The 27,074-nt window shown below is 45.6% G+C and overlaps 1 protein-coding gene across 2 annotated transcripts in view; it reads right to left on the bottom strand.

The window, feature by feature from the left end:
* Positions 1-497: 497 nt before the first annotated feature.
* The window catches only part of ttpa (tocopherol (alpha) transfer protein), a 95,820-nt gene continuing 69,243 nt past the window's right edge, over positions 498-27,074 (bottom strand). Inside the window, exons 4-5 of one of the 2 annotated variants that reach the window (XM_070875536.1) lie at positions 6,500-6,610; positions 498-836 (exon numbers count right to left, since the gene is read on the bottom strand). In XM_070875536.1, coding sequence (XP_070731637.1) covers positions 663-836; positions 6,500-6,610 — 285 coding nt within the window. In that variant the 3' untranslated portion in view covers positions 498-662. The remainder of the gene's footprint in view (positions 837-6,499; positions 6,611-27,074) is intronic. The other variant, XM_070875542.1, reaches the window with a different exon arrangement.

Raw genomic sequence — 27,074 nt, 5'->3', positions numbered from 1 at the left:
CAAGGAGTCTTGCTTAACAGAGCATGGATCTGAGAATCAGTTAATGTACCCAATATGTGGTGGCTTCCAGGTTAGAACCTCAATCGATGGGAGCACAGTTCAAAGAATCAAGCACATTTACCTTCATACCTGATCTGAGGTCCCACCAAACAGGGCTTCTTGCTGTTATTTATTGCTTATAATCCATGGATTCTGCAGTTTCCTTTTTAAAAAAAACTGTTGGATATGGCTACCTCAAATACTCTCTATGGCAATTAAAATTAGAGAGGAAATTACCAGGCTTTATATATCTACACATGGTTAAAGGCTTCCATTCCAATAGTCATAGCTATTAAAATTTAATGAACAAATTAGTTAGCACACAGCTGAAGGCTTCAGTTCCTAAAGTTTTAACTATTAAAATTTAAAAGACAATTCAGTTAGAAAACAAAATATATAGTAAATTATTCTTACTATACAGTAATATGCAATATCAAATAAACCTCATATTTTGTTCAATATTTGATAGCTTTTAAAAAGGAATTTCTATTTATACAACAGAGTAGTGCATAACTGGACACCTGTTGGTTCCATAGTACATAGTCATTTTTGGCAGTTGTGTTACATTGATTTAACACAATCGAGATATTGTTTTCAGACAGCAGAATCTGTGTCACCGGGTATCAAGTAACAAGTGAAAGCTCAAGAAGATCTTTCTCAGACTGCAGCACAAATTTGGTCCATTCCTGACAGAGTTCCTCATAAGCAGGTCCTTGGCCGCCGTATTCAGGGGGAAGAATCTGAACTGGAAAGTGTTTGCAAAGGCTGTGCTGGTAATTGCTTCCATGCAGGTGAATCTGAAATGGGCACGACATATTTCATTTAAATTACAGGGTCTTCAATTCCTCTCTTGCAAGTTTTCAAAAAGTATATTTTTTGTATAAAGTCAACAATGTTGTACTTAAAATCTAACCACCTACTAAAGATAATATGGTGCTCTTGATCTGTTCTTACTATTATGGTTTACTTCTTTTTTTTTGTTAATCTGGATGATAGTGCTAGGGAATGAAACACTAATCTTCTTTGCATTCATTGTCAATGGCAGGCACTCCCAGCTCAGGTATATCTTGGCTTCAATATAATTCAAAGCTCTGTAGGATTGTTCCTCTTCAGCTCGAGGATTAGCTCAGAATTTGAACTCAGTAGAAAAGGGCCAAAAATTATATCACTTACAGTTGTAAATGATCAGATTTGTAGAGCCGAACTGGTGAAAATTTCATTGGAGAAAAGAAAATATATGGGTGACCTGATCCAGTTCTGCTGAATGCTAAAAGCCATGGATGATGTAGGTTGTAAGCAAACTATTTGACCAAGTCTAAAACGAACAATTCTCGAGTGAGGTTGGTGGTTAGTAGGAACGTTTCCCCCCCACAAAATAGTAAGAATGAGGAAAAATTTCCCAGCAAAAGCAGATGAGATGATTAACTCCTGGATAAATACTCGAGCATGGGATTGGTGATTATAAGGATAGGTACAGGCTAAGATGATCAAAAAGGCTCAAGACAAAAGAAATTGCCCCTTTTTTGTGTCCCGTTAGCACCGCGCCCTACATTTTGCGCCCCGAGTCGGGCCGCACACAGTGATGACGTCATCGCGGTGCGCACCGACCCCTTACCGCCTCGCGCTGACCCCTTTGCGCCTCATGGGGATATTACCCCATGGGATGCGAGACTGACACAGGCCGATGTCAGCGGCAGCTTTGCGGGATGCTGACTTCCACCTGGAGCGCCCCTTGAAGTGGAAGGCACGTGCGCCCCAGGCTGCCATGTTTTATTGTCAGCTGACATTCTCGTCGGCCCGACAATGGCGGCCCTCATTTCAATCGGGCCTCCATCATGCAGCCCGGCACTGCCTTTTGTGCCCCTGGTGGCCCAGTGGTGCCCACCAAAGGGGCTGCAGAGTCCGCAGCGGCCCTCCCCTTTAAATGAAGGGGAGGGATGTTGCGGCGCTTCAGTGCTACACGGAGCCGCCGCGTAGCGCTGACCTGTTCAGCATGCTGCACTGCCACTGAGCCCGAGACAGCGATCTGCCTTGTTTCTGAGTCACAAAATGATAATATCATGCCGGGGACAAGACTCCGCCCCGGGCATTAACTGACCCGGGCCGATAAGGTTAGTGCCCCCAGATGGGCCATGGGGCAATTTCGCCCCCAAGGTTCTCATGCTGCTGAGGTGTGGATGGGGGAAGGAGAAACATTGTGTGGTGAACATCAGGGCAAGCTTGATTACAACATATGATAATGGATGAATATTCTGGAATTTAATTCAATAACATTTGCCGATAGGTCATATTAATGCTGAAAATTCCCTCAGGAGATTAAATGAGTGAGATATAATCTATGATAGGGTAGACAGTATGTGGTTCTGATGAAAGGTCATTGACCTGAAACGTTAACTCTGTTGCTCTATCCACAGATGCTGCCTAACCTGCTGAATGTTTCCAACATTTATTGTTTTTATTTCAGTTTTCTAACATCTAATGTATTTTGCTTTTGTGTTCGACTGTACATGGTCCATAGAAGGAGAATTCCAACCTTTCTGCTCCTAGAAAAGCATTGTAAAAGTCTGTAATGCTTTAATTTTTATAAATCAATTTACAGTACAACAGGAAGAAAAGATAAACAGGTTGGGGCTGAATTTGCTCCGCGCAGGGTTTGCAGCGCATAATTCCAATGAGCTTTTTTTTTGCCGTCGCGAAAAGCGCTGGCAGCGGCGTAGATATGGGCTCTTAGAGTTAAAAACTTGCTGCTGCGGTAACGGAACATTCTCACGGCGCTCTCACTGCAGCCTCTTTAGTGGCCCCCACTGAGCCACCAGTGAGGGTGTCGGTTGTGTCAGCGGCCTGGAAATACTAGGGGACAAGGTCCAGTGAGAAGGAGCAACTGAAGGAAATCCTTATTAGACAGGAAATTGTATTAGGGAAATTGATGGGATTGAAGGCCGATATATCCCCAGGGCCTGATAGTCTGCATCGCAGAGTACTTAAGGAAGTGGCCCAAGAAATAGTGGATGCATTGGTGATCATTTTCCAACAGTCTATCAACTCTGATCAGTTCCTATGGACTGGAGGGTAGCTAATGTAACACCACTTTTTAAGAAAGGAGGGAGAGAGAAAACAGGTAACTATAGACCAGTTAGCCTGACATCAGTTGTGGGGAAAATGTTGGAATCAATTATTAAAGATAAAATAGCAGCGCATTTGGAAAGCAGTGACAGGATCAGTCCAAGTCAGCATGGATTTATGAAAGGGAAATCATGCTTGACAAATCTTCTAGAATTTGAGGATGTTACTAGTAGAGTGGACAAGGGAGAACCAGTGGATGTGGTGTATTTGGACTTTCAAAAGGCTTTTGACAAGGTTTCACATAAGAGATTAGCATGTAAAATTAAAGGACATGGTATTGGGGGTAATGTATTGACGTGGATAGAGAACTGGTTGGCAGACAGGAAGCAAAGAGTTGGAATAAACGGGTCCTTTTCAGAATGGCAGGCAGTGACTAGTGGGGTACCACAAAGTTCAGTGCTGGGACCCCAGCTATTTACAATATACATTAATGATTTCGACGAAGGAATAGTATGTAATATCTCCAAGTTTGCAGATGACACTAAGCTGGGTGGCTGTGAGGAGGAGACTGGATCGACTGGGCCTGTATTCACTGGAGTTTAGAAAATGAGAGGGGATCTCATAGAGACATATAAAATTCTGACGGGACTGGACAGGTTAGATGCAGGAAGAATGTTCCCGATGTTGGGGAAGTCCAGAACCAGGGGACACAGTCTAAGGATAAGGGGTAAGCCATTTAGGACCGAGATGAGGAGAAACTTCTTCACTCAGAGAGTTGTTAACCTGTGGAATTCTCTACCACAGAGAGTTGTTGATGCCAGTTCATTGGATATATTCAAGAGGGTGTTGGATATGACCCTTACAGCTAAAGGGATCAAGGTGTATGGAGAGAAAGCAGGAAAGGGGTACTGAGATGATGATCAGCCATGATCTTATTGAATGGTGGTGCAGGTTCGAAGGGCCGAATGGCCTACTCCTGCACCTATTTTCTATGTTTCTACGTTGCTATGTCTCTAAAGGGTCAGCGCAGGGTGATAAGGGGTTGGGCCGCACAATGATTACATCATCGCTGTGGTGCGCCGCGGCTGTGCGTGAATCGCGGAGCGCAACACAAACCACATTCTGCCGGCAGATCCCCAGGGGCAAATCCGCTCGTGTCGGTGTGGCCGCCGCGCCCCCGCGCTAACTCATCAGTGCATTAACGCTGGCCAATGGTGCTAACTGGCACTGCGCATAGGGGCAATTTCGGCCCCATTATTCTGTTTTAAAAATACAGGTATTGAGGACTAAAAATTCAGGGGTTTAATGCGACCCATTACCAGCAAAAAGTAGAATAAAGAGGGCATGCTATCGCTAGCTGGCGGCAGGTCCCGTAGCGTCTGCCATTTTCCAAGGCCCAGCAGTGCTGCAGGTAACATCAAACACCCTGCAGATTGAAATGAGGGAGAGGTGACGTCAGTCGGCGTGGTATGCCAACTTAACGTCACCTTGGTGAACTTGGGCCTTTGCGCTGAGTTCAGTGCTGGGTACTAAGCTTGCCATATAAACCCAGTATTCTGTAGAATCTTAGAGACACTGTCAGCACCTCTTAAAGGAACACACACATCTTTCAAGTAAGTTTTCAATTAAGCTTTTGGACTGTTTTTTTTTTATTTTATTGAAGTAGTGGGTTGCTGCAACACATGTTAAAAGCTTTTGATGTATGTAGGGTGTTCTGCTGGACATTTTCAAGGCCTCGGATGGTAAAGGAAGGCCTCTAAGAAGACAGAAAATGCTGCAAATACTCAGCAAGTCAGAGAACATCCGTGGAGAGAGAAACAGAGTTCACATCTCGGGTCGGGATTCTGCCTGGCCTGCTGAGTATTTCCTGCATTTTATGCTGTCATTTCAGATTTACACCATCTGCTCACAGAGGGAAGAGTAAGATGCAGCAGAGAAAGAAACAGAAGAGGAAAAAGCAGAAGAGGACAAAGCAGAGAAGGAAGAAGCAGAAGGAAGGAAGCAACCCAAACGGCCCCTTTCTGGTGAATTTCTGGGATGGAATCATTCACCTGCAGTACCAGTGACCACAACTCCAATTCCCTTTTCCACATTTGTCCCACATCGTACCTTCCCTTTGTTACTGACCATCACAGTGTTCTCTTAGCTACAATGCTGAAATAAAAGCCACCAGAAAGCAAACTTTCCAATCCAACTTCATATATCTATCATCCAATATGACATCAAGAGGGCGGGAAAGCAAAGGTGCAGTGAGAAGGAGGATAACATATGAGGATACCAGCATATGGTATCCTTTCTGCCCTGCTGCTGGCCAAGGGCTCAGCATGCCCCTGCACCATCTCCTTCAAGGGGGTGAGGTGAGGCTAGGAATGGGAGGTGTGCCTTGTGATTGGTACAGATTGCTAGTAGGTGAATGATGGGGGGGGAGGGGGAGTCGTGCATTGAGAAGTGGGAGGCAGTTGGTAGGAGACGGCTTTTGAAGATGCATTTACTGACCTTGACCACTGGTCTGAGGTCATGAAGCTTCTTTCAATACTGAAGCTAGGTGATGGGGGCGACACTGCTGGCAATGACAGCCTCGGTGATGTGGTCCCACAACATCCTTTCTGGAGGGCCTCCTGGCCCCTGTGGGTAGAGGATGTCCCATGCAGTGTTGAACCCCTGCGCAAAGCTGGAGTGCTGTGTGCGAGACCCTGGTTGCGCATTTTCTGGCTTACTGAGCCATTTGTGTTACTGCGAAAGCACTTTTTCCATTTTCTGAGGTTTGGAAGGGAATTCACCTTTAAGAGTTGAAGACTCCCATTTGGGACTTCATTTTAATGTTGTTTTTAAGTCAGTAAAGGCTGAAAGCCACTATTTTTTACTTCATTTTTATTCTTATTAGTTTAGAAGGCATTGCCCCTTTTAATTCATTTCCCTTTTAATTTCCCACAATGTCTAGCGAACTCTATGCCCTCGCTTCCAGAGGATGTTGGAAGCTCGAGCACTGCTTCTGCATGGCAACTTCGCCTTTGATGCCTTCACTAACGTCACCAAGAGGGCATTACATGGCAAGTTAGCGCTGGGCTAAAAAATGTAGCCCCCAGAATGAATTTTCAGTGGCCGTTAACCCGAGGCCCTAGTGACACTGGCAACTCGTGTGCCAGTCAGAAATTTTTAACCCATTAATGTTTTAAATTTAAAGATGGTGAATTCTGTGTTCATGTATTTGAGAGATGGCCCATGCTGAGAAGTGAAATAATTACTTGGCACTCAGTGCCGGCAACAACTTTCTCAAGTCAGCTGCAGCTTAAATGCATTTCCAACAAAGCTGGTTGATGTGTTTCTGTTTCAATTAAAGTAGAAGCATTATTTTCACTGCAATTGTAATGAAAAGGAAATGTAAAGAGTTACTCACGCGTTCTTTGATTTTTTCTGACAGGAATGGTTTAATTATTGCAAAAAATGAATGGAACAGTACGGGCTCATTGATCATATGGATGCCTCGGACCTTCAGTGGAAAGGAGTCCTGAGAATGACAAAAATGACCTTTATTATATTTCATTTTGGTGCAATTCTACATTTTAATAAAAATGCAGCCTTCTGAAGATACAATTTCACACAACCATAACTCAGTTTTTTTCAACAGATCCACCCTTGTTTAGAAATGAATAACCAGGTTAAAGCTAATAGACTCCTGTATCAAGTTTTCTTACTTCTAGCCCTGAACTCATACTTTTCTTTAGTTTCTCCCCTATATCCCTTCATGCTCTCTCTAAGCTCAACTTATACACGAGACCCAACTCTAGGCCTGCGCAAAGCAATTATTAGGCCAGTGTATTAGTACACTATACATTTATTTCTAGGACCTGGGTCTGAATTCAGTGTGATCTGCCAGGATTAAAATCTCCTCTATTGCCTGCAAGTATGCTGGGGTAGAGTTTCCGCTAGCTTGCGCTAGTTTCATCAACGCAATCCTAGTGTAATTGGCTGAACCAGTGGAAAAGATCGCAGAAACCCAAGCATGAGTTACGCCAAGCGCAAATCGACTTCTGCGATCTTTAATGCTGATTTCAAAATAATTTTGCCTGAAGCTGGCCGCACCGCAAAACTGCCATGCCTTCAGATTGAAATCATGAGGGTGCCGAATTTCTGTCAATTGTCCCGTTTAAGGAGGCTTTTCAAATTGAGCTCATTTTCTTAGGCACACAGGCACAAGTAGGCATGCTTTAAAAGTTGTTACACGTTAAAAAAATATTAATTTACTAAGAAACTGACTAATGGACACGAATGAAACTAGTAAATGGTTTAGTACAGTGCTTTTTTTTGTCATTTTCAATTATTTAAAATCAGATTTCTCATGTGGAGGATTAGACACTCGGGGGGGCTAAATTGGATAGCCCCCGAAAAGAGATGCAGGGATCGTGATGCACGATTAACCCGCGCCCGTTGCTTCCGATGCAGACAGCGCGGCAAATTTGCAAGATTGCTGGATGCAGCCAGCGCTAAACACATTGTTGAGTGGCTGAATGCCTTAGCAGGGGACACACGCTTTTATCAAGCTAGCACCACAATCTTCTGATTTACTAGCTGCAGATAGTGTAAGCATGCACTTCTTGCTTTCCCCCCTCTCCACACCACAACCCTAACCTGTGCCTTTCTCCTTTCAGATACCCAAGACTGCAACCTGGCCAGACATTAGTGGAAGAGCAAGAGGTTGTAGAGCAGGAAGGCAGTGATGAAGAAGAAACACGGTCACTCGATTTCACACTCGCAGCCACCAGCTCAGATACTGACACTGTGCGTAATTTAGAGGATAGCTATGGGGCGGGATCTGCACGTGGTGAGACATGAGTGGCCTGCAGCCAGGGCAGGGGGCAAGGATAGCATGCAGGAGCCAGCTCGCCGGAGGGAGTGGTCACACATGAGTTCTGCTGCAGAGGACTCAGATGAGCACTTCGATGGTGCGGTCTACAGAAGAACACTGATGGGTAGGCACAACAAAATGCTTGAAGGAGTCTGGCAGCAACTTGGCACAGAGCTTGGAGGCCATCCTTTCCGGCATGGAAGTGGAGGTCAACTCCATCAGCACACTTGCGGACCCAATCATGATGTAGCGTCTGTTGGCTGAGGTCCCAGCTTCTATTGCAGCACAAGCAGAAGCCACCCCACATCTGGGTGGTGCAGTGGAAACTCAAACTTCTGTATGAAAGGTCAGTGTTCTCTCACGTAAGCTCAACTTGCTGCCACACAAGCTGAGACTGCGGCCATCATAGTTGTGGGTACCAGTGTTCCAAGGGGCTTGCAAGTTGTCACAGCAGTCCAGCAAACTTTCCTCCAATAGATTACTATGATTGCTGCGGTAAAAGGGAATATTATTTGAATGGGGAGAAATTACAACATGCTGCGGTGCAGAGGGACCTGGGGGTCCTTGTGCATGAAACTCTTTTTGGAGTTCACCTGCAAAAACATAAAACATTAAACTGTGCCACCCAACCTGGGGGACACACCAGACATTTACAAGGCCCTTTTTTCCTTTTTTTTGTTTTTTTTTGTGTTTTTCATTTTTTTGGGGGTTTTTTTTGGGCGCTAAAATCACATTTTTCCAGTGCCCCCTATAAAAGGGAAGGGGACACTAAAAGCACCGGCAATTAAAACAAATTAAACTTTAAAACGTAAAATCAAATTAAAATTTGGTTGCCGGGCGTGATGATGCACTCCAGTCCCTCCGGTGCCCATCTCTCGCGGAAGGCCACGAGCGTACCGGTGGACACCGCGTGCTCCATCTCCAAGGACACCCTGGACCGGATGTAAGAGCGGAAGAGAGGCAGGCAGTCAGGTTGAACGACCCCCTCGACCGCCCGCTGCCTGGACCGGCTGATGGCACCCTTGGCCGTGCCCAGGAGCAGTCCTACGAGGAGGCCTTCGGACCTACCCGCTCCCCTCCGCACAGGGTGCCCAAAGATCAGGAGAGTGGGACTGAAGTGCAGCCATAATTTCAGGAGCAGCCCCTTCAAATAATAAAACAGGGGCTGCAACCTTGTGCATTCCATAAAAACATGGAACACGGACTCTTCCAGACCGCAGAAATTGCAGGCGGCCTGGGAGTCCGTGAACCGGCTTAAAAATTTGTTGCACGGCACTGCTCCGTGCACCACCCTCCAGGCCAAGTCCCCGATGAATAGTGGGAGGACCCCTGCATAGAGTGCCCGCCATCGGGGACCCCCGCCTCCTCCGGACGGCAAGATGGTACGCCATGGCGTGTCCGGACGGCCGGCGAGGATGGCAAAGTTGAGGGTGTGCAGGAGCAGCCCGTACAGGAAACTCCTCCGCGCGGACCTGAAAGGCACGGAGGGGATTTCCCCGAGGCGGCTCAAGTTGTGAGGCGCCGGCCCCCGAGGGAGGTTCCAGGGTTTGGCGCCGATGAGGAATTCCGTCCGGACGGGGGTCAGTTCGGACGGGATCTCCCCACGTGCTTGAGCCTCCTCGATGCACCTAACGGAGTCAGGGCCCAGAGCTGTTTTTAGCGACTCGATGGCATCGGCCGCGTGGCGGACGTTGGCAGAATTTAGGCGCCGCGACAGCGTGTCTGGCGCCATCCAGCCCGCTCCTCCGCTCCTTGTGCATGAAACTCTTTTGAGTTAACCTGCAAAAACATAAAACATTAAAACCATGCCACCCGACCTGGGTGACACAGCAGACATTTTCAAGGCCTCTTTTTTTTTTGGTTTTTGGTTTTTTTTTTGGGGCGCTAAAATCAAATTTTTCCAGTGCCCCCTATAAAAGGGGAGGGGGACACTAAAAGCACCGGCAATGAAAACAAATTAAACTTTAAAACGTAAAATCAAATTAAAATTTGGTTGCCGGGCGTGATGATGCACTCCAGTCCCTCTGGTGCCCACCTCTCGCGGAAGGCCGCGAGCGTACCGGTGGACACCGCGTGCTCCATCTCCAAGGACACCCTGGACCGGATGTAAGAGCGGAAGAGAGGCAGGCAGTCAGGTTGAACGACCCCCTCGACCGCCCGCTGCCTGGACCGGCTGATGGCACCCTTGGCCGTGCCCAGGAGCAGTCCTACGAGGAGGCCCTCGGACCTACCCGCTCCCCTCCGCACAGGGTGCCCAAAGATCAGGAGAGTGGGACTGAAGTGCAGCCATAATTTCAGGAGCAGCCCCTTCAAATAATGGAACAGGGGCTGCAACCTTGTGCACTCAATAAAAACATGGAACACGGACTCCTCCAGACCGCAGAAATTGCAGGCGGCCTGGGAGTCCGTGAACCGGCTTAAAAATTTGTTGCACGGCACTGCTCCGTGCACCACCCTCCAGGCCAAGTCCCCGATGAATAGTGGGAGGACCCCTGCGTAGAGTGCCTCCTTGTGCATGAATCCCAAAACGTTAGTTTGCAGGTGCAGCAGGTAATCAGGAAGGCGAATGGAATGTTGGCCTTCTTTGCGAGAGGGATGGAGTACAAAAGCAGGGAGGTCCTGCTGCAATTGTACAGGGTATTGGTGAGGCCGCACCTGGAGTACTGCGTGCAGTTTTGGTCACCTTACTAAAGGAAGGATATACTTGCTTTGGAGGGGGTACAGAGACGATTCACTAGGCTGATTCCGGAGATGAGGGGGTTACCTTATGATGATAGATTAAGTAGACTGGGTCTTTACTCGTTGGAGTTCAGAAGGATGAGGGGTGATCTTATAGAAACATTTAAAATAATGAAAGGATAGACAAGATAGAGGCAGAGAGGTTGTTTCCACTGGTCGGGGAGACTAGAACTAGGGGGCACAGCCTCAAAATACAGGGGAGCCAATTTAAAACCGAGTTGAGAAGGAATTTCTTCTCCCAGAGGGTTGTGAATCTGTGAAATTCTCTGCCCAAGGAAGTAGTTGAGGCTAGCTCATTGAATGTATTCAAATCACAGATAGATAGATTTTTAACCAATAAGGGAATTAAGGGTTATGGGGAGCGGGCGGGTAAGTGGAGCTGAGTCCACGGCTAGATCAGCCATGATCTTGTTGAGTGGCGGAGCAGGCTCGAGGGGCTAGATGGCCTACTCCTGTTCCTAATTCTTATGTTCTTATATTCTTATGTGGCCCCGGGAGAGTGGCAGTGGCTCTGTGAAGCACAAACCTGCTGTCCTCTCTTAGGATGACAGCATTCGTCCGGCCACTAGTGCCACTCTGCCAGTGCCCTTGCTATTGCCTATCAGCCAGCCTGCTGCTGCCCATGATGAGATGGTGCAGTCCAAAGCCGGGCTTTCTTGACCCAGAGATGCTCAAGGTCATCCTCCAAGTCCAGCTGCAGTCTCTCCCACTGAAAATCAGTAGCCTTCAACCAGCCATGATCCAGCAACTGCGGTAGCACTGTGTAGGACCACTAGGACAGGCAAAGTATTCGGTCAAATGCTGCCCTTGACATCAAATCATTGATTTTACTTGCCAATATTTTTTCATGCCCTCTCTTTGTGTCATGTATGTACTTTTGGGATCACTAGCCACTAGATGGCGTCATTGTTGGAGGCCATTGTTGCAGCCCAAGAATAAAAGGCCAGCCATTTTGTATATTAGTCACTTTGGGCCTTAATAAAGCAGAGCCATGGTCATACCTCTTGGAGTTAAACAATACTCAGTCTAACAGTTATTGCATACACAACATTTGGCGACAAGGCAACAAGAACCTTTGCATGCAAAAATTAGCCCAATTGGATTGTTGGAGTGATTTGTGGAAGGAGAAGATTGGGCTGTTTGAGCCAGTTCTTCATGGCCAACAAAATGGAGGAGGTAGGCGACGCAGATCGGCGCCGGGCGGTGTTCTTCACAGTTTGCGATCCAAAAATTTATGGCCTGATAAAGAATCTACTCCTGCTTGTGAGTCCAACAGAGAAGACGAATGAAGAATTGTGTACACGGGTACAGAACCACCTTAAGCCAGACGAAGGCATCATCATCTCGAGATACAGATTTTACACGCACGTTCGCTCAGAGGACCAGAATGCGGCGGAATTCATTGCCGACCTGAGACATCTAGCGGGGCCGTGTAAGTTCGGGGCTGTGTTGGCAGACATGCTGCGGGACTTCTTTGTAATTGGCATCAACCACGAGGTGATCCTGCGTAAACTACTGGCGGTGGAGACGTTGGAATTGAACAGGGCCATCATGATCGCTCAGTCATGCATGACGATGGATAGAAGTCTAAAGCAGATATCAGTGAAAAATCAAAACTCGGCAAGTACTGTAAATATGATTGATTTGGCGTTCGGCAGAGTGGCACATGGCAGGGCCTACCCGATTGCGTACGTGAAACCTGTGGCTGCCAAAAGTCTGCCAGCGGGAATGCATCCGATTTCTCCGTGTTGGCGTTGTGGGGGAAATCACCGACACCAGCAGTGCCGATTTAAGCAATATAGTTGCAAAGGCTGTCTGAGAGTGGGGCATCTCCAGCACAAGTGTCCACAGATGAGCAAGCGTGCTGCGACACACCATGTGGAGGATGATAGACTAGTGCGGATCCAGATATGCAATCTGAGATACGAGAGGAGGGAGTGTATGGACTGTACTCGTTCCTAACAAAAGCAAACCGATAATGATCAAGGTGAAATTTAATGGGGTGCCGGTATCGATGCAACTGGACATGGGACGAGTCAATCGATAATGAGCCAGAGGGCATATGACAAGCTGCAGGATACTAAGACTGTGAAGCCTAGGCTGAGTCCAGTCAATGCCAAGTTGCGCACATACACCAAAGACCTCATAACGGTGATTGGCAGTGCCACAATTAAAGTGTCGTATGACGGTGCGGATCACGAGTTACCGCTATGGATTGTCCCAGGCAATGGCCCAATGCTGTTCGGCAGCAACTGGCTTGACAAAATCAGATGCGATTGGAACAACATCAAGGTATTGTCATCGGAGAAAGATACATGTGCCCAAGTACTGTTCGAACCAGGCATCGGCAACTTCACAGGAGCCAAGGAGCCAGATCCATGTGGACTCGGATGCAAGACCCATCCATCATAAAGCTCGGGGTGTTCCGTATATGATGAGGGAGAAGGTCAAAATCGAACTGGACAGACTCCAGCGTGAAGGGATCATATCACCAGTTGAATTTAATGAATGGGCCAGCCCCATTATTCCTGTGCTGAAAAGTGATGGCACAGTCAGAATCAGTGGAGACTACAAGGCTACGATCAACAGGGTTTTGAAACAGGATCAGTACCCGTTACTGAAGGCTGATGACTTGTTTGCTACTCTAGCCGGGGGGAAGTCATTCACCAAACTAGACTTGACGTTGGCTTACATGACACAGGAGCTGGTCAAGACATCGAAGAGACTTACGTGCATTAACACGCATAAAGGACTGTTTATTTATCACAGGTGTCGTTTTGGAATTCACTCGGCTGCAGCAATATTTCAGAGGAACATGGAGAGTCTACTTAAGTCCGTTCCCAGAACCATCGTGTTCCAAGATGACATCCTGATCACAGGTCGTGACTCCGAGGAACATCTGAACAACCTGGAAGAGGTTCTACATCGTCTGGACAAAGTGGGACTCAGACTGAAATGCTCGAAGTGCATGTTCATGGCACCAGAGGTCGAATTTCTGGTGAGGAAAATTGCTGCTGACAGCATCAGGCCCATGGACGCAAAAACCAAGGCCATCAAGAATGCACCCAAGCCACAGAATGTGACGGAGCTGCATTCATTCCTGGGTCTACTCAACTACTTCGGTAACTTCCTACCTAAGTTGAGCACTTTATTAGAACCACTGCAAATGCTGCTAAGAAAAGGCGATAACTGGGTGTGGGGTGCATCTCAAGATAGAGTTTTTGAGAAAGCCACAAATCTGCTTTGCTCTAACAAGCTGCTGGTACATTATGACCCATGTAAGTATTTAGTATTGGCCTGTGGTGTTTCGTTATATGGAATTGGTTGCATACTCCAACAAGCTAATGAGTCAGGTAAACTTCAACCAGTCGTGTATGCTTCAAAAGGTTTGTCTAAAGCGGAGAGCCTACAGCATGGTAGAGAAAGAAGCACTAGCCTGTGTGTATGGGGTTAAAAAGATGCATCAGTACCTGTTTGGTCTTCGATTTGAACTGGAAACAGATCACAAGCCATTCATTTCACTGTTCTCTGAAAACAAAGGTATCAATACCAATGCTTCATCCCGCATCCAGAGATAGGCGCTGACATTATCTGCCATAGACCTGGCACCAAGAATTGTGCCGATACTTTGAATCGTCTGCCGTTGCCCACACCGGAAGTGGAAACGTCACAACCGGCGGACCTATGGTTAGTTATGGATGCTTTTGAGAGTGAAGGAACCCCTGTCACTGCTCAACAAGTTAAGACCTGGACCAGCCAGGACCTGATTTTATTGGTCGTGAAGAGTTGCATCCTCAAAGGTGATTGGTCTGCCATAGCCAAGCAAATGTGCGAGGAGACCAAACCTTACATTCGTCGCAAAGGCAAACTGTCTATTCAGTCGGATTGTATACTGTGGGGCAATTGTGTTGTTGTGCCCAAGAAAGGGAGAGAGAAATTTATACATGAGCTACATAGCACACATCCCGGCATTGTAATGATGAAAGCCATCACCAAGTCTCATGTATGGTGGCCGGGAATTGACTCTGAGCTGGAATCATGTGTGCATCAGTGCAACACTTGCATGCAGCTCAGCAAAGCACCAGCAGAATCGCCGCTGAGTCTGTGGTCGTGGCCTTCCAAACCATGGTCCAGGATCCACATAGACTTTGCAGGTCCCTTCCTGGGGAAGATATTTTTAGTTATGATGGATGCATATTCAAAGTGGATAGAGTGCATAATCATGTCATCCAGAACATCCACGGCTACCATTGAGAATCTCAGTGTCACGTTCGCGATACATGGTCTGCCTGACATCGTTGTTAGCGACAACGGATCGTGCTTCACCAGTCAGGAGTTTCAAGAGTTCATGAAACTCAATGGTATCAAACATGTAAGGTCAGCACCATTCAAACCTGCATTCAATGGGCAAGCAGAACGTGCTGTCCAAATCATAAAGCAGAGTATGAAGCAAGTAACACAAGGATCACTGCAGACCTGTCTGTCATGCATACTGCTTAGTTACAAGACAAGACCACACACGCTTACCGGGGTCTCGCCTGCTGAACTAATGATGGAGAGGTCTTAAGACCAAGCTATCTCTTGTACACCCTGACTTGAATAATCATGTTGAATATAGAAGACAAAGTCAGCAAGGGTATCACGATCACGCAGCTGTGTCACGTGATATTTCTGTAAATGATTCTGTAAATGTTCTGAATTATAGTCAGGGTCCCAAGTGGATCGCTGGTACTGTCATGGCCAAGGAGGACAACAGAGTATTTATTGTCAAGCTCAAAAATGGGCAAACATGCAGGAAACATATGGATCAGTCAAAGCTGCAGCACACAGACGAACCAGGACAGTTGGAGGAAGAAACAATTGACGACCAATCATCCTACCCCCAGTCATCAGAGGACTCAGTGGTCATCAGTGAATCGGGACTTTCAATCCCTGACATGGCCATTGCCACTCCCACCAGGTCAGCCACCCAGCCACCAATCACAACAGAGTCTGAACACTCACTCAAGGCTGGAGTTGAACCGAGACGGTCAACCCGGGAGCGTAAAACACCAGACCATCTCAATTTGTAAAAGACTGTGTTAATATCTCAGAGGGGGGTATTGTCATGTATGTACTTTTGGGATCACTAGCCACTAGATGGTGTCACTGCACACGTGTGTGCAGCCCAAATATAAAAGACCAGCCATTTTGTATATTAGTCATTTTGGGTCTTAATAAAGCAGAGCCAAGGTCATACCTCTTGGTTAAATAGTACTCAGTCTAATAGTTATTGCATACACAACACTTAGCTTTCCTAATTTGCTTTTTAATTTCACCCTTCACTTTCTATACTCCTTTAGGGTTTCTGCAGTATTGAACCCTCGGTATCTGTCATGCTTCCCTTTTTTTCTTTATCCTATCCTTTATTTGCACCACACAAGTGCCAGGCAATGACTATCTCTAACAAGCAAGAGTCTAACCACCGCCCCTTGATATTCAAAGGCATTATGCACTATCAACATCTTGGGATTCAACATTGACCAGAAACTCAACTGGACCAGTCACATAAATACTGTGGCAACAAGAGAAGGTCAGAGGCTGGGTATTCTGTGGCAAGTGTCTCACCTCCTGATTCCCCAAAGCCTTTCCACCATCTACAAGGCACAAGTCAGGAGCATGATGGAATACTCTCCACTTGCCTGGATGAGTGCAGCTCCAACAACACTCAAGAAGCTCAACACCATCCAGGACAAAGCAGCCCTCTTGATTTGTATCCCATCCACCACCTTATACATTCACTCACTCCACCACCGGTGTATCGTGGCTGCAGTGTGTAACATCTACAAGATGCACTGCAGCAATTCATCAAAGCTTCTTCGGCAGCAAAGTCCCAAACCTGCGACCTCTACCATCTAGAAGGACAAGGGCAGCAGGCGCATGGAAACACCACCACCTGCAAGTTCCCCTCCAAGTTGTACACCATTCTAACTTGGAAGTATATCGGTCAAAATCCTAGAACTCCCTCCCTAGCAGCACTTTGGGAATACCTTCACTGCAGCGGTTCAAGAAGGTGGCTCATCATCAGCTTTTCAAGGGCAATTAGGGATGGGCAATAAATGTTGGCCTTGCCACCGACGCTCACATCCCATTAACAAATTTTAAAAAGGGTACTAAGGAACTGTTCAAGGGTGATTAGTTGACGTTTGTATGCAATATGGCATGATTTATTTTATAAATTTGATTTGGAATGTTTATTTTGTGGTGACTTCTATTTTTGCACTGTGGCCAAGCAGATGCTTTGATGGCCAGTAACAGAGGGAAGTTAAGGTGTGGGACTGTTGGTGAATGGAGAATTGGGGTTGCTTTTACTCGTATCGCAGTCAGATCAGTTGTTCACAACAACCCGACCAGAAAGGGGCTGGCTACATTACCTCCTCCCTTTCTCCTCCTGCTCCTCAGCTGTTCGCTGTATAGCTGGTGGTAAGAGCTGTGCCCTCATGATGGTGAGGTTGTGCAGTATGCAGCAGACACCACAAATTTTGACACATGCTCTGACATTTGACGAGTAATGCAGAGCTCCTCCAGAGTGGTCCAGGCAGCAGACACGTTGTTTCAGCACGCCAATGGTGTGCTCTATGACATTTCATGTGGCAGCATGGCTTTTATAATATGTATGTTGCACACATGTGCATGGGTTGTGCACCGGAGTCATGAGCTATGTTGTCAAAGGTTAGCCCTTGTCGCCCAGTAGCCACCCTCTGGTTTGTCGTGGTGGCTCAAATGCAGAAGGCACAGTGGACTGCTGCAGAATGAAGGCATCATGACTGCTGCCAGGATATCAGGCATTGGCCTGCATGATACGCTGCATGTGGTCGCACAGCAGCTGGACGTTGAGGGAGTGGAATCCCTTTCGGTTGCATTAAATCTTAGAGTTGACATGCGGCGCCCGCAAAGCGACGTACATGCAATCAATGGTACCCTGCACCATGGAGAAGCCTGCAATCCTCACAAAGCCACATGCTCGCTCCACCTACTGCTCTCTGGCAAGGTAGAATGAAATGAATTCAGCTCTTTTCGAATAGAGAGACTCAGCTACCACATTTATGCAACAGTGGATGGAAAACTGTGAGATGTTACAAATATCTCCCGCTCCAGCCTGAAGGAGCCTGATGCATAAATGTTCCTGGCCAGGTCACCTCCACAGCCACTGGCAATGCACTCCTTGCCCTGCTCTGAGGTTGCAGTTGTGGCTGCAGCAGGTGATAGATTTCAGTGAGGATATCTTTACTGAAGCGCAGACGTCTCACACATTGTTCCTCGCTGAGGTTCAGATAGTTGAATTGCTCCCTGAACACCCTGGACAGATGTGGCCTTCTGTTGAGAGCTCTTCTTCCTCTCCTCCTCTTCCTCCCTCAGCCTGCAGCTTGCTCTGCTCTGTGTCGCCTCTGTTGATTCTCCATCTCATACTATAGTCCAAGGGGACAGCTTACTACTGCATCCATGTCTGGGAGCAAATGGTTTGTGGAGATTCCTTGAAGTCAGTACAAAGTCCTTCAGCACGTGCCATGCCACGCCCTGAGGACTTTAGCAACTTTAAAGAACTCTAGAAACTACCACACACTTCTACAATCACAGCAAGAGCCAATAGAAATCAATCATCAACTAACCTGTAAGTTGTTGATGATCCCTTTAAATAGCGCATGGGGGAGTCTTTCTTGCTGCTGAATGGGTGTTCAGATATGTGTGTTTAAAAGAGGATGTTAACTAGAGCGTTGCGCTCCAAAATGGCAGTGCTGACATCAATCAACGTTACTCACCTACTCTGCATGCCTCCAATGAATGCTACCTGCGCACATGCCAATGCCCTCCCCAAGAGGGCAACCACTAGAAGTGTGCGTCTGTGCTTTTGGAGCCAATACGGCACTCGTAGTGCCAAAACAAACAGGTGCTACCAACTTATTTTTTGTGCTAAGCCCATTTTCAGCTAAATACATCAATGAATATTGTTTAATGCAAAGAAATAAAAATAAATGATGTTCTACTATGCGCTAGTTCATGGAAGATTTTATATTTGTAATTATGCAAATGATTTTTGACAGAACATTGAACTGTAACCTAATCAGTGCAATTTCAAGTGCAATTTGCACCCAATTTCCCGATTGCGCCAGAAGCAGAAACTCTGACCCCTTATCTGAAATTAATTTGGGCTGTTTCATCACTGTTCCTAGTGGAGACAGGCATGTTAGTTATCAAGATAGGTTAAAAGACCTTGGACTCTACACTTTAGAGGAGAGTAGACATAGGGGTGATTTGCTCAAAGTTAATAAGACAATGCAGGGAATAGATTGTGTTTGAGTAAATAGTTTGTTCTAATAAGTTAGGGTGAATCAGTGGTCACAATTTTAAGTTGGCTTGGATGGTCATCACCTCTTACAAAAGGTAGGTGCTGCATGGAATTATCAGGGACATTGTGATCTCTTGGACTTGTTTTGATTGCCATGGGGGACTGGAGAGGAATATTCCAGATTTTTCTTCACAAATTAGCCTGGGTTTTTAATCTTTTTTTTTGCCTCTGCCAGATGATCATATGGTTTTGGGTGAGGTGGGGTGGAGAATGTAAAAGTTGTGATGCACAAGGACTTACAAATGTGTAGGGACCTACACATTGTACATATCATTACAGGCTGTTTATTGGTGAAGTAATTGAACTGTGTAATGGGTAGATACGCACACATAGGGCAGCTATTGGCATTGGGACACAATACATTCTGGGTGTTATTCAACTTTAGCTTTTGTGCAAACTGATCAGCGAACAAACTGATAACTATTACTCGGAAATACTGAATGGGACTTTCTCTGTATATAAACTATACTGTTTACAATGCTGTCCTACTGACATCCGGAACAAGTAAAGGCATTCCACACAATTCATATTGGTGAGAAGTCTGCATCATAATTATGAGAATTATGTGAAACTGCACTGTTCCTGAATATGTTCTCTCTCCACCTGAATTTCAATTCCAAATGTTTTAATGGTGCTGCCACCTCACCACTGTCAATCTGTGAGCTTCTGCCCATTCATAATAAATGGATGGAAAATATATGGGCTTTGTTTTTTTCTCCCATTTATTGCATGTTTTTGAGTATTCCCAGAAAAGGAAAATGGGGTGAGGAGGCCTACCATCTATTCCCCGCCCATAAAAAATGTCGGCAAAACTTCCCCCTGTGGACATCTCATACCACCCACCACTTTCTCTCCCGCCGCATGCGAATGATTATGAAAAGAACTGCTGACCTGTTTCAATACATTTTCTTTAAAAATAATTCCAGTATAAAAGTGCTGCTGGTTGTATGGTAGCATCAGGAATGTGGAAGAAATGTTAAAAGCCAGTTATCTTGCTCGCACCTTCCTCTGTCCCTTGCAAGCGCTACCACTAAGAACAAGAACAGTAGTGTTGTGGGTACATCAGTACGTCCAAGTTCACTTCCAACACTGACCATCCTGACTTAAACATATGTTGCCATTCCTTCATCAATCGCTGGGTCAATCTTCTGGATTTCCCTACCTAACATGAGTGTGGAAGCGCCACCACCACAAGCACTTCAGCAGTTCAAGGAGAAGGCCCATTGCCACCTTCTCAGAGTAACTAGGGATGGGCAATAAATGTGGCCTTGCCAGCATTGCCCACGTGCCAAGACCAATTTTTTAAATCTGGGAAAGCACTGCTATACATAAAATTGGTCTACATAAAATTGCCCTTTGCTGCATGATACGCAATTTCACATTTGGCAAAGGACTCCACATTGATGTTTCAGAGGAGGAAGAGGAAGATAAGGAAGGGCAGATGTGTGAGCAGGCTGTTGAAGCTCTGCTCCAGAAACAAATCATCCAGGATAACCCATTGCCATCTGTCAGACATCTGCATATACAGCTATTAAGGAACAGTTTAACCTATGAAAGTTCTTTGTCCACTGCAGAATCAGTCCTGCTATCATGATTCTCCTTTGGTTATTCAAGAATTTGCTGACATGTAGCGTCTTCCACAATTACAAATGTTCTCATTTGCTTTGCACCTCAAGCAATTGCTTTATATCCATGTACCCCCAAGTGTTTTGGGTGTGATCAGGAGCTTGTGTAATACCAGTAGAAATACCACAAAATCACATTGACATCTACATGACATCCCTTCCAGCTATTTCCATATCTTCATGAAGCTTCTGCCTATTTCGAATGGGAGTTTCTGCCCACCCCAAACACCAATGGAAAATCTGATGGCATTCAAATTGGATTCAGCGGCATCCAATTTCTAGCACTGTGGCAGCCATCTGTGGTGGTTTCCAGCGTGTAATGGTGAATGGCAGACAAAAAGCAGGAAACTATAGACCAGTTAGCCTAACATCTGTGGTTGGGAAAATGTTGGAATCCATTATTAAAGAAGCAGTAGCAGGACATTTGGAAAAGCAAAATTCGGTCAGGTAGAGTCACCATGGATTTATGAAGGGGAAGTCATGTTTGATAAAATTGCTGGAATTCTTTGAGGATGTAATGAACAGGGTGGATAAAGTGGAACCAGTGGATGTGGTGTATTTGGACTTCCAGAAGGCATTTGACAAGGTGCCACATAAAAGGTTAATGCACATGATAAAAGTTCACAGGGTTGTGGGTAATATATTAGCATGGATAGAGGATTGGCTAACTAACAGAAAGCAAAGAGTTGGGATAAATGGTTCATTCTCTGGTTGGCAACCAGTAACTAGTGGGGTGCCGCAGGGATCAGTGCTGGGACCCCAACTATTTACAATCTATATTAATGACTTGGAATAAGGGACTGAGTGTAACGTAGCCAAGTTTGCTGACAATACAAAGATGGGAGGAAAAGCAATGTGTGAGGAGGACACAAAAAATCTGCAAAAGGTCATAGACAGGCTAAGCGAGTGGGCAAAAATTTGGCAGGTGGAGTATAATGTTGGAAAGTGTGAGGTCATGCACTTTGGCAGAAAAAAATCAAAGAACAAGTTATTATTTAAATTGCAAAGTGCTGCAGTACAGCAGGACCTGGGGGTATTTGTGCATGAAACACAAAAGGACACTATGCATGTACAGCAAGTGATCAGGAAGGCCAATGAAATCTTGGCCTTTATTTCAAAGGGGATGGAGTATATAAGCAGGGAAGTCTTGCTACAGCTATTGGTGAGGCCACACCTGGAATGTTGCGTGCAGTTTTGGTTTCCATATTTACGAAAGGATATACTTGCTTTGGAGGCAGTTCAGAGAAGGTTCACTAGATTGTTTCCGGAGATGAGGGGGTTGACTTATGAGGAAAGGTTGAGTAGGTTGGGCCTCTACTCATTGGAATTCAGAAGAATGAGAGGTGATCTTATTGAAACGTATAAGATTATGAGGGGGCTTGGCAAGGTGGATGCAGAGAGGATGTTTCCACTGATGGGGGAGACTCGAACTAGAGGGCATAATCTTAGAATAAGGGGTCGCCCATTTAAAACTGAGATGAGGAGAAATTTCTTCTCTGAGGGTCGTAAATCTGTGGAATTCGTTGCCTCAGAGAGCTGTGGCAGCTGGGACAGTGAATAAATTTAAGACAGAAATAGACAGTTTCTTAAACGATAAAGGGATAAGGGGCTATGGGGAGCGGGCGGAGAAGTGGAGCTGAGTCCATGATAAGATCAACCATGATCGTATTGAATGGCGAAGCAGGCTCAAGGGGCCATATGGCCTACTCCTGTTCCTATTTCTTATGTTCTTATGTAATACAATTGGCCCAGGTGTTTGTGCTTTGCATTTCTATGCTTGCATTGCTCTCCTAAAGTTAAGCACATAGCTGCTAAATGATCCGTGGTAGATTGCAGTATTCCCAGTCTCTTTCCCCCCTCATTACTGCAGAGATATTGGGGCAGCATTTCTACAGAGCCTCCAACATTCCAAGCAGGAGGGTTCTAAACATTATCAAAGGATTGCTTGACTGCATAAAGAATCTGCGGACGTTATAGCAGAAGAACACCTGGCCTCGCCCTCCATTCAGATTGTTCTTATTCATCTTCTGCCTCCTTCCCTTGTTCCCTTGGTGTTTTGGGCCTCGTAAGGTTCTTGCTCTTAACTCTCTCTACCCGATTGCCCTGCGATGGATATATCTGAGCTGGCGCCTGCAGACCCAAGACCGAAGCTGGTGAAATGTTCAGCTTCTGGCTTATTTCTGATTGCTGGTATATCACCTTAGGAGGATATACATAAAACAAAAATACAGTTCTCATGTTGTTTGCATGAAGTGGTTGAGCAGGCAGTACTAATGCCAATACATTGAATGACACACTGCTTCAGGTAGATGTGCTGTTATAGTGAGTGAATTTAAAAGTGGAGCAGGAAGTTAACAAAGACACTTGCCTGGCTGCCAACAACCCATCAAATTATTTCTGATCCATAAACTTTGTTGCATTGATTTGATGTTCATGCCAATTTGTTGATTGGTCAAGCTGTCATCAATTTGGTTTGACTCGCTGTGGTTGTATAGAAACATAGAAAACAGGTGTAGGAGTAGGCCATTCGGCTCTTCAAGCCTGCACCACCATTCAATCTGATCATGGCTGATCATGCAACTTCAGTACACCATTCCTGCTTTCTCTCCATACCCCTTGATTCCTTTAGCCGGAAGGGACACATCTAACTCCCTTTTGAATATATCTAACGAACTGGCCTCAACAATTTTCTGTGGTAGAGAATTCCACAGGTTCACAATCCTCAGTGAAGAAGTTTCTCCTCATCTCAGTCCTTAATGGCTTACACCTTATCCTTAGACTGTGACCCCTGGTTCTGGACTTGCCCAACATTGGGAACATTCTTCCTGCATCTAACCTCTCCAATCCCGTCAGAATTTTATATGTTTCCATGAGATTTCCTTTCATTTTTCTAAATTCCAGTGAATATAAGCCTATTCGATCCAGTCTTTCTTCATGTGTCAGTCCTGCCATCCCGGGAATCAGTCTGGTGAACCTTCGCTGCACTTCCTCAATAGCAAGAACATCCTTCCTCAGATTAGGAGACCAAAACTATACACAATATTCAAGGTATGGCCTCACCAAGGGCCTGTACAACTGCAGTAAGACCTTCCTGCTCCTATACTCAAATCCCCTAGCTATGAAGGCCAGCATGCCATTTGCCTTCTTCACCGCCTGCTATACCTGCATGCCAACTTTCAATGACTGATGCACCATGATACCCAGATCTTGTTGCACCTCCCCTTTTCCTAATTTGTCACCATTCAGATAATATTCTGCCTTCCTGTTTTTGTCACCAAAGTGGATAACCTCACATTTATCTACATTATACTGCATCTGCCATGCATTTGCCCACTCACTTAACCTATCCAAGTCACGCTGCAGACTCTGAGCATCCCCCTCACAGCTCACACTGCCACCCAGCTTAGTGTTATCTGCAAACTTGGAGATATTACATTCAATTCCTTTGTCTAAATCATTAATGTATATTGTAAATAGCTGGGGTCCCAATACTGAACCTTGCGGTACCCCACTAGTCTCTGCCTGCCATTCAGAAAAGGACCCGTTTATTCCTACTCTTTGCTTCCTGTCTGCCAACCAGTTCTCTATCCATGTCAATACATTACCCCCAACACCATGTGCTTTAATTTTGCACACTAATCTCTTGTGTGGGACCTTGTCAAAAGCCTTTTGAAAGTCCAAATACACCACATCCACTGGTTCTCCCTTGTCCACTCTACTAGTTACATCCTCAAAAAATTCTAGAAGATTTTTCAAGCATGATTTCTCTTTCATAATTCCATGCTGACTTGGACTGATCCTATCACTGCTTTCCAAATGTGCTGCTATTACATCTTTAATAATTGATTCCAGCATTTTCCCCACTACCGATGTCAGGCAAACCGATCTATAATTCCCTGTTTTCTCTCTCCCTCCTTTTTCAAAAATGGAGTTACATTAGCTACCCTCCAATCCATAGGAACTGATCCAGAGTCTATAGAATGTTGGAAAATGACCACCAATGTATCCACTATTTCTAGGGCCACTTCCTTAAGTACTCTGGGATGCAGACTATCAGACCCTGGGGATTTATCGGCCTTCAATCCCATCAATTTCCCGAATACAATTTCCTGACTAATAAGGATTTCCTTCAGTTCCTCCTTCTCGCTAGACCCTCGGTCCCCTAGTATTTTTGGGAGGTTATTTGTGTCTTCCTTAGTGAAGAGAGAACCAAAGTATTTGTTCAATTGGTCTGCCATTTCCTTGTTCCCCATTATGAATTCACCTGATTCTGACTGCAAGGGACCTACATTAGTCTTCACTAATCTTTTTCTCTTCACATATCTATAGAAACTTTTGCTGTCAGTTTTTATGTTCCCTGCAAGCTTACTCTCGTACTCTATTTTCCTCCTCCTAATTAACCCCTTAGTCCTCCTCTGGTGGATTCTAAATTTCTCCCAGTCCTCAGGTTTGCTACTTTTTCTGGCCAATTTATATGTCTCTTCCTTGGATTTAACACTTTCCCTAATTTCCCTTGTTAGCCACGGTTGAGCCACCTTCCCCTTTTTATTTTTACGCCAGACAGGGATGTACAATTGTTGAAGTTCATCCATGTGATCTTTAAATGTCTGCCATTGCCTATCCACCGTCAGCCCTTTAAGTATCATTCGCCAGTCTATCCTAGCCAATTCACGTCTCATACCATCGAAGTTACCTTTCTTTAAGTTCAGGTCCCTAGTCTCTGAATTTACTGTCACTCTCCATTTTAATGAAGAATTCTACCATATTATGGTCACTCTTTCCCAAGGGGCCTCGCACAACTAGATTGCTAATTAATCCTCTCTCATTACACAACACCTAATCTACGATGGCCTGCTCTCTAGTTGGTTTCTCGACATATTGGTCTCGAAAACCATCCCTTATGCACTCCAGGAAATCCTCCTCCATCGTACTGCTACCAGTTTGGTTAGCCCAATCTATATGTAGATTAAAGTCACCCATGATATCTGCTGTACCCTTATTCACGAGTCCCTAATTTCCTGTTTGATGCCATCCCCAACCTCCCGACTACTGTTTGGTGGTTTGTACACAACTTTCACTAGCATTTTCTGCCCTTTGGTGTTCAGCAGCTCTACCCATACAGATTCCACATCATCCAAGCTAATGTCCTTCCTTACTATTGCGTTAATCTCCTCTTTAACCAGTAACACTATCCCACCTCCTTTTCTTCTTCTTTAAAAACAAAGCATGGGTATATGCTTTTAGCATTTGAAGAACATCAAGTGGTAGCCAAGTGCCCAACCCACATAGCACTTTATGTGCATGGATGAATAAACATGAAAGTAGTTTCAGGTGGCATTTGATTTGGTGGCATAAGATACACAAGTTATGCGTGATAACAGAAGCACTTTTAAGTGCCAGCCGCAAAGTTTAACCTGAAGCATTATGCATATTGAAGTGCAGATAGTAAAGGTGAGAGAGGTTATGCCAGTGCTCCCCATGCTCTGTCGCTGATGTTGTACCACATTCAGGACATGTTGCTTGTGTATTATGGATATAAACTTAACGTAAATTGTCAAACTGTGGGCAAACTTATCTTGGCAATCTTTTTCAGGCCTAAGAATTTCTTCCTATTCTATTTCCATGATCTATTCACTTGATCAGCCATCTCCTGCCTTTCTTGCTATATGCTGAGGCACACAGGAGGGTTAAATATATTTGCCATCTTCTATTGAACCTCCTCGTCAGAACATCCAAACTGTTATTGTTATAGGGGCCAGTTCAGCCCTCAGGCTCATATCGTCCCACTCAGTAAGCTTCAGCTCAAAACTGTGTTGCCCGTATACTGTTCTTGCAGTTTTCAACCACCTCCCACTTAAAATTCTCAACCTCATGTTTACATTCCTCCACGGCCTCACTCATCCTCATCTCTGTAACTTTCTCCAGTCTTACAACACTCCCAGAACTCTGACTCTCGCCTCTTGTGCAACCCTCCCTTCATCATCATCATATCATAGTCAGTCCCGCGAACGAGGATGACTTGCTTCCACATGGGTTCACAGATATTTCAATGAAGGACCCGATGTTCCAGTCCTGAACCTCAATTGAAGGGATGGAAAATGCCTGTGTGTGGATTTTTTTAACGTGTAGTGACCGTTGCACATCAGCCACCACACAGGCTTGACAGAGCTAGGCCTTTATCCAGTGGCAATGATTAACCAGGACGACTGGAAAGCTGCTCTGTTGCATGGACCTAGTGCGCACACAAATCGGTGTGTGGGTTGGCCCATGCTGCCCCTGGGCCCTCGGCTCTTCTGTGCCCCATACCCTCATTCACCGCAGCTCCGCCACGATCTCTTGCTGCTCCTCTGCCACAAACATTCGGCGCACCCCATAT

Source organism: Pristiophorus japonicus, chromosome 1 (genome assembly GCF_044704955.1).
Source record: "Pristiophorus japonicus isolate sPriJap1 chromosome 1, sPriJap1.hap1, whole genome shotgun sequence".
NCBI classification, from domain to species: domain Eukaryota; kingdom Metazoa; phylum Chordata; class Chondrichthyes; family Pristiophoridae; genus Pristiophorus; species Pristiophorus japonicus.
Note: the sequence above shows the minus strand (reverse complement) of the source record. Positions and strands in the feature narration are given on the sequence as shown.